The sequence below is a fragment of the Cetorhinus maximus genome, chromosome 19 (genome assembly GCF_964194155.1).
Source record: "Cetorhinus maximus chromosome 19, sCetMax3.hap1.1, whole genome shotgun sequence".
Lineage (NCBI taxonomy): Eukaryota > Metazoa > Chordata > Chondrichthyes > Lamniformes > Cetorhinidae > Cetorhinus > Cetorhinus maximus.
Window position 1 is genome coordinate 82,510,670 of NC_135897.1, and position 8,431 is coordinate 82,519,100.

The 8,431-nt window shown below is 42.6% G+C and overlaps 1 protein-coding gene across 2 annotated transcripts in view; it reads right to left on the minus strand.

Annotated features, from left to right (window-relative positions):
* The window catches only part of LOC144693973 (glutathione hydrolase-like YwrD proenzyme), a 60,241-nt gene extending 52,840 nt beyond the window's left edge, over positions 1-7,401 (minus strand). For both annotated transcript variants that reach the window (XM_078564254.1, XM_078564253.1), the window contains exons 1-2: positions 7,312-7,401; positions 5,727-5,850 (exon numbers count right to left, since the gene is read on the minus strand). In XM_078564254.1, coding sequence (XP_078420380.1) covers positions 5,727-5,832 — 106 coding nt within the window. In that variant the 5' untranslated portion in view covers positions 5,833-5,850; positions 7,312-7,401. The remainder of the gene's footprint in view (positions 1-5,726; positions 5,851-7,311) is intronic.
* Between the last annotated feature and the right edge of the window lie 1,030 nt (positions 7,402-8,431).

Sequence of the window (8,431 nt, forward strand, 5' to 3'; positions counted from 1 at the left end):
CAACATCGCAAATATAACCATAACTCAGGTGAGATGGTGGCACAGTGGTAATGTCACTGGACTAGTAGTATAGAGGCCCAGGTTATGCCTGGGGACTTGGGTTCAAATCCAAGCATGGCAGATGATAGAATTCAAATTCAATTAACTAATCTTGAATATAAAACTATAATTGATTGTTGTAAAAATCTATCTTGCTCACTAATGCTCTTTTACTATTTCCATCCTTACCAGGTCTGGCATACATGTGACTGCAGACCTGCAGCAAGTGGTCGACTCTTAACTATGTACAATTCTGCAAAGATTGATGGTAGGCCAGAAGATTGGACAGAATTTAGCAACCAGCACAGAATGACTAAAAAATTAATAAGGAGGAAGAAATTACAATTTGAGAGAAAGTTAGCTGGAAATATAAGAACAGATAGCAAGAGTTTCTACAGGTATTTAATAAGAAAAAGAATAACTAGAGTGAGTATGGGTCCTCTAGAGAGTCTGGGGAATTAATAACGGGAAATAAGAAAACAGCGGAAGCACTGATCAGATATTTGTGTTTGTCTTCACACAAAAGTAGAAGACAAAAAAAATTCCAGAAATATTTGTAAATCAAGAGATGAAAGGAAGGGGGGAACTTAAAATAATTACAATCACCAGGGAAAGTGTATTGAGAAAACTATTAGAACTAAAGGATGTTGAGTCTCCAGGACCTGATGGACTTCATCCTAGCGTCCTAACAGAAGTGGCTGCAGAGGTAGTAGATGCATTGGCTTTAATTTCCCTTGATTCTGGAAAGGTCTCATCAGATTGGAAAATAGCAAATCTAACTTCTCCATTCAAGAAAGGAAAGAGACAGAAAGTAGGTAACTATGGGGCAGTTAGCCTAACATCTGTCATGGAGCAAATGCTGGAATCTATTATTAAGGAGGGCACTTAAAAAATCTTAATGCAATCAGGCACAGTCAACATGGTTTTGTGAAAGAGAAATTGTACTTGACTAATTTATTAGAGCTCTTTGAGGAAGTAACAAGTAACATGAATAAAGGGAACCTGTAGATGTAATGTACTTGGGTTTCCAAAAGGCATTTAATATGATAGTACATCAAAGGTCACTATGCAAAATAAGAGCTCATGGTGTAGGGGGTAACATATCATGGATAGAGGACTGGTTGGCTAACAGGAAGCAGAGAGTAGGGATAAATGGGTCATTTTTGGGTTGGCAAGCTGTAACTAGTGGAGTGCCCACAATCTACAATAATGACTTGGATGAAGGAACTGGATGTATGGTCGTGACCCTTCAAGAATCTAAGGAATTTTGGAAGATTATAACCATGAGAAGGATATAAAGAGTTTACAAAGGGACTTAGATAGGTTAAATGAGTGAGCAAAAAATTGGCAGATGGAATATAATGTGAGAAAATGTGAACTTGTCCTCTTTGGTGGGAAGAAAAGAAAAGCAACAAGTTATTTAAAAGGAGAAAGATTGCAAACTTGGTGTTGCAGAGGGATCTGGGTGTCTTGGTACATGAATCACAAAAAGTTAGTATGTAGGTACAGCAAGTGATTAAGAAGGCAAATGAATGTTGTCGCTTATTGCAAGGGGATTGGAACATAGAAGTAGGCAATCTTGCTAAAACTGTATGGGGCGTTGGTGATACTATATCTGGTGTACAGTTTTGGTCTCCTTACTTGAGAAAGTATATAATAGCATTGGAAGCAGTTCAGAGGAGGATCACTCGACTGATTCCTGGGATGAGTGGGTTATCTTCTGAGGCAAGATTGGACAGGTTGGGCCTGTATCGATTAGAGTTTAGAAAAATGAGAGGTGATTTTATTGAAACATATAAAATCCTGAGGGGAATTGATGGGGGGTGTTGCTGAGAGGATGTTTTCCCTTGTGGGAGAGACTAGAACTAGGGGTCACAGTTTAAGAATAAGGGGTCTCCCATTTAACATGGAGATAAGGAGAAATATTTTCTCTCATAGGGTTGTTGGTCTGTGGAATTCTCTTCTCCACAGAGCAGTGGAGGCAGGGTCATTGAGTATTTTTAAGGCTGAATTAGATAGATTCTTGATTGACAAAGGAGTCAAAGGGTACAGCAGGTGGACAGGATAGTAGAGCTGAGGCCACAATCATATCAGCCATGGTATTTTCAAATGACAGAGCAAGCTTGAGGCCTACTCCTGCTCCTAACTTGTATGTTCAGATGTTTGTATAACTGTCCACTGAAATGGCCTGGCAAGCCACTGAGTTCAAGTGCAAATAGAGATGGGCAACAATGCTGGCCTTGCCAGTGATGCCCACATCCCATGAAAGAATAAAAATGATGGACAATAAAATCCCAGCCTTGCCAGCAACATCCATGCCCCAGGAATGATTAATAAAAAATAAATTCTCCCACGCGCTGCTGGTTTGTGCTGAGTCAGTTTATCTCTCCCAGTAGCAATCAGAGTGCGACAATAGATTCCAGGGCCTCCTGAGATAAGGGGCCCAGAGAGGGAATTATCCAACAGCTTCTGCTGGAAGGATGTAGGGATTGGGGTTGGACTCAGATATGATTTTCTCTCCGGTCACATATTACTAATATCGATTTGGAGGGTGACAGTTGCCGCCGTCGGGAAAGCAGGTAAGGGCTGAAAATTAACAAAGGAAAATGCAAGCAATGCTCCAGCAAAAAGATTACTTCAAAATTTGGGGGTTTTGACAGGCAACTTAGCTCACCCAATTAATAAAGAAACTTCTTTCTGGGACAGCTGAACCTATTTCATTGGGACATCCTGATTTTACACAGTAAACAGGACTCTCAGTTGATTGTTCAATCTCCCCATCTTCCAGTATTTCAGTCAGTCAACATTTCCATCAACTACACGACCAAAGGATGACTAGACTCCCTCGGTTGACTGAAATGCCATGGGCTGGAGAGATTGGCAAACAGAATGATCTTCCAGGATGCACAGCTGGCCTCTGTCTGCGTCTCCCTCAGCCCAGAGTCTCACTCAGTCTTCCACCATTTTCTTTGCTAGCGGAAATGGAAAAAATAAAAAGCCTGCATTTATAGGCCACCTTTCATAGCCTCAGAGTGTCCTAAAGCATTTTGCAGCCAATCAAACGCTTTTGAAAGGGAGCATGGCAGCCAGTTGTACGTAACAGGTCCAACAAACAGAAATAACACAATTGTCAAATAATGTGTTTTAATGATTTTGACTGAGGCTTACATATTGACTAGGTCACTGGGGAGAACTCCCCCGCTCCGATTCAAAATATTGCTCTGCCCACCTAAGACGGCAGACAAGGCCTTGGTTTAACATCTCATCTGAAAGACGGCACCACTGACAGTGCGGCACTCCCCCAATGCTGCACTGAGAGTATCAGCCGAGATATTGTGCTCAAGTCTCAAGGTCAAGTCTCAAGCTTCTGAGAGGCAGGACAGCTTGCTACTCACTGAGCCACAGCTCAACTGTTTTACTGACACACAAACAGAAGTGACTCTCACAGCTGACTGCAATGACCCCACCAACTGAACAGCAGTCATCCAGCCCTGCTAGAGTCCAAGAAGGATCACTAGATCTCAGAAGGTCAAGGTCATAAAGCTCGTTTAACAACAGTAACTAAACTTCAAAATAACGTATTGGCTGTGAAACACTTTGGTGCATCCTGAGAAATGAAAAGTGCTATATAAATGTAAGTTCCTTCCATGATATCTGGCATCTGTACTATAAACACTATACGGTCAGCTTCACTTCCCTATACATGAATGCTTGAGTGAATGCTTTCTAATTGAATAAATTTCACTGTTTATAACCCCCTGGGAAAAGCTATCATCTTTGCCACCACTAATCTGGTGCAGAGGGTCACCCGTCCATTTTAAAACCATCCAATTATCTTTCCATTGAAATCAAGTTATGATCAGGAATCCACTGCCTGCTAGGGTGGTGGTAGTAGATTCATTGTAAATTTTCAAAAGGGAATTACATAAAACTCAAAGGAGAGAATATGCAGGGCTATGGGGAAAAAAATAGGGATCAAGACTAATTGGGGCGTTTTTTTAAAGAACTGGCACATCCATGATGGGCTGAATGGCCTCCTCCTGTGCTATTTGATTCTATGATAATAGATTAAACGTCTGTCAGGTTCCGTAATAGGTAGATGATCTACTCCATCAGATTTACCCTGCTTTATCCGACAGACATTAAATCGTTGCGGAATGACCTGGCCATGCAGAGGCGGGCTCACATTTGGCTTTTCAGCAGGGGGGGTTGGGGGTGGTGGGGGTGGTGGGGAAGGGTGTGGTTGGGGGTTGGGGGGCACCACTTCCATGTAAAGTTCCAGTCACAGAATCATTGAATGGTTACAGCAGCAAAGTGCATTTCCAATCCCAACCACTCGCTGTGTAAGAGGGTTTTTCCACATGCCGTCATTGCCAATCACCTTAAATCGTTTCCTCTGGTTCTCAACCTTTCCGCCAATGGGAACAGTTTCTCTCTATCTACTCAGTCAAAATCATGAGGGGTTTGGACAAATTCTACCAAATCTTCTCTTCTCTAAAGAGAACACGGGGGATAAATCCACAGCTCTTCTTTAAAGCAACGTCACTGGATCTTTCGCATCCACCTGAGAAAGCAGATGGGATTTCAATGTAGCATCTCATCCAAAAGACTGCGTCTCTGACAGTGCAGCACTCCCTCAGTGCTGCAATGGGGTGTCAGCCTAGACTTATCTGCTCAAGCCTCTTGCGTTTATCAATACAGAACAGGAAATATATTTTCCACTCTCTACTTACCATGATACCCTACACATCCTTTACCCTGGCATAATGGCCAACCTTACACAAACAGACAGCAAATCTGAAAACCATCATATTAATCTGTTCTTTCATTAATTATTTTTCCACACATGGTAGTGTAAAATGATGCAGGGGAGTGAGTGGGAGCAATAGCAGGAGGAGGGGGCTGAGGCACAGCTGGTACTAGCACCTACTGTTGGCAGTACCCAGTGGGTCTTGAGAATGTCAAAGCCTTTTTGGGTGGATATTCCTTGGATTCCCAGCCAATTCATCCAAATATATGGAGTGATTTTCTTCAGCGCAAATTTCAAGCAGACCAGGTTCCAATTGTCTCATTAAATTGAAATGTGTGCATCGGTGAGGAGATCCATTCTCACAACTCAACAGGTATGACCAACTTGTTTGCTTCTTGCGCACAAATTAATTTCTTAAGAATTTCCGCCACCCAATGCCCAACTCCAATATGGACAAAAATTGACATTCCTGCTGCTCTGTGGACAGTGTTACTCTTTTTCTCCACACCATGGTGAGCTACCTACTGGGGCAGCTCTTCTACCACATACTGAGCTATCCTGTGGACTGGTGTATTACCCTTAAAGCTCAGCAGGTTGCCCTGTGTACTCCAATAATCTTCACCGTATACTTAAAGGATACCAGCCCAGAACATGAACAGAAATTATTGAAAGAAAATGTATATTCAGGGGGTGAATTTCCTAGGAAATTCTCCCATTCCGCTGCTTTAGCTTCAGTGCAAGTTCTGCAGAAACCCTGCTTACGCACGAGAATGGGGTTTGCGCCAAAGTTGCATCAGCACAGCGAGAGACGATCAGAGGGACTTCACCCTCTCCTCTGTGGTTGCCGGTTGAGGTGTCAAAATGGCAACGTCTCAAGGTTTCAGCAGGGTGAGTGCTGGTTATTTGCCAGACCAATAAACATAAGCAAAAACCTTACCAAGTCCTGCATCCGTAGCTAACGGCTGGCTGGTTGCAGCACAACCCCTTGTGCACACAACTGGTGATCGGCGAGAGGCAAACTGAAGCATTTCTGGCCGTGGCATCCAGCGGTACTGGACAATCTGTTGATAAAGTAAGCTCCAGCGGTTACTTTGCAAGGTGAGGAGGGTGCCACTGATTTTTAACATCATGAGAAAGCTTAAATCCCACCGTGCAGCTCTGCACTAAGATCGCACAGGCAGGATAACCCAGAAACCACAGGTTCCCTGTCCATGAATTACTGACCATTAAAAGTAATGGTTTGAAAGTTGTGACTTTTTTTTTCATTCATAGGATGTGGTCGTCAAAGGCAAGGCCAGCACTGATTGCCCACCCTTCATTGCCTTTGAAATTTTCTAACATGCATTCCTGATACGCACCAGGAACACCAAAATTAGAAATTAGTCATATTTAAGCAGTATATTCAGTACACTTCACACATTTGTCATATTATTTGTAAAGAAGTAATTTTAATGTTAAACTTTACATATTTCCTGGCCATTCCTTTAAAAGCTCACTTCCTAAAAAGGTAAAAAGTAAACTACTCTCCCGTATCACATCTCGGGATGTAAAAGATCCTATGACTAGGGTTGCCAACCCTCCAGGATTGGCCTGGAGTCTCCAGGGTATGAAGGTCAATCTCCATGATGTTGTGTGCAATCCTGGAGAAAAATCATTCGGACATTAAAAAAGATAGTTTTTTCCTTATTTTCTTTGAACATTTCTCTTTATCAGATATAAAAATATTGAAAATGGGGAGGGGGGGGTGGTGAGTGAGGCTGGCAGTCAAGTACCATCCAATGGGATAATAAGTCTTCTTGCTTTCCAGTTGGCGTAGGAAGGCAGTACATCACAAGGATCGATGCATTGGCCATCTAATGGCTGGCACGTGGGGGAAAGTCGTGTGATGAAACCTCCAGGAATGCATTTAATCACCGTTTCAAAGGAAAAACAGGGGAGTTTTCTCAGTGTCCTGACCAATATTCAGTATTTGTGGGAGCTTGCTGTGTGCAAATTGGCAGCCATGTTTCCTACAGGACAATAGTGAATACATCTCAAACGCACTTGATTGGCTGTTAAAAAAAAATAGATTCTGGGATGGCCTGATGCTGTGAAAGTGTTTTTTTAAAAATGTAAATCTTTCTTTCGATCAACAGCACTGGTCTAGTTTGGACAGTAATCTGATTAAAGTAACAGGCTTGGTTGAAACATCTTTCCAACGCTCTGTGAAAGTTGCACCCTTGGTTTTAAATAACATAAACGCCTTTGTTTAATCACGACGGCTGATAGTGAAACACTTTGATGAAAATCCTGAAATAACAATTGCATTGCGAATAGAATGGGACGGAAGCACCCTCTAAAATATAAATTGGGTTCAACACGTATTGCCAAATGGGAAAATTCGCAAAGTACACATTTACATTAATGAGCTTTAGGGTTTTTTTTAAAGATTGCGCTAAGTAGGCTTTTTTAAAAAGCAAGCCGGGTTTTCAGCTTGTAAACGTTGCGCTAAATTTCACTTAAACAATGGCAATGAGACTCACAGCAAACTCCCAATGTGAAAAGGATATCGCTGTATAGCGTCTGTGGGCGGGACAAGTCGCTTCAGAGTCAGGAAGTATTCTCTGTTTAACTGTTCCAGGTCAGGGAACGCGGATTTGGAATAAACGAAAAACAACTTCGAACATGGGAGTTCGGACCTGGCATTCTTAGAGAGCTGTTGTTTGGATTGGTTTAAACCCTCCAGCAGAGGTTCAGGAGGAGTGTCAATGTCGCTGGTGAAACAATTGAGCTACAATTCAGTCTGCACACACACACAAAACAAAAAAATCTTCTCTGCCCATTGGCTCTCCAATCTTTCACATCCTCAGATAAAAGCAAAATACTGCAGATGCTGGAAATCTGAAACTAAAACAGAAAATGCTGGAAAAATTCAGCGGGTCTAACAGCATCTGGGGAGATTACCTCCTCGTACCCCCCCTCCAGGGCCCAAACACTCCTTTCAGGTGAAGCAGCGCTTCACTTGCACCTCCTTTAATTTAGTCTACTGCATTCACTGCTCCCAATGTGGTCTCCTCTACATCAGGGAGATCAAACGCAGACTGGGTGACCACTTTGCAGGTGACCCAGACCTCCCTGTCGCTTGCCATTTCAACACACCATCCTGCTCTCATGCCCACATATCCGTTCTTGGCCTGCTGCAATGTTCCAGTGAAGCCCAACGCAAACTGGGGGAACAGCACCTCATCTTCCGATTGGGCACCTTACAGCCTTCCGGACTTAACATTGAGTTCAACACCTTCAGGCCATGAACTCTCTCCTTCATCCTCACCCCATTTTTAATTCCCTTTTTTCTACATTCATTTTTATTTTTTATCCACTTATTTTATTTTTAATCATTTGTCTGTGGTTTTAGCCCCCTTTTTTTATCTCATTTTCTATCCTTTTTTCCCCCATCCCCACCTCCTACAGGGCCATCTGTTACATGTTCCAAGTTGTTCTTTCACCCTTGTTCTGCAATAATCACATTCTGCTTTCTTACCTTTATGCCACTATTAGCGCCCTTTTTAGCACTAACCACTACCATCAACACACCCTTTGTCCTTCAGTTCATGACCTCTTTGTCAATCCCTCCTTTGTCCCCACCAATCGCTGGCCTTCTAT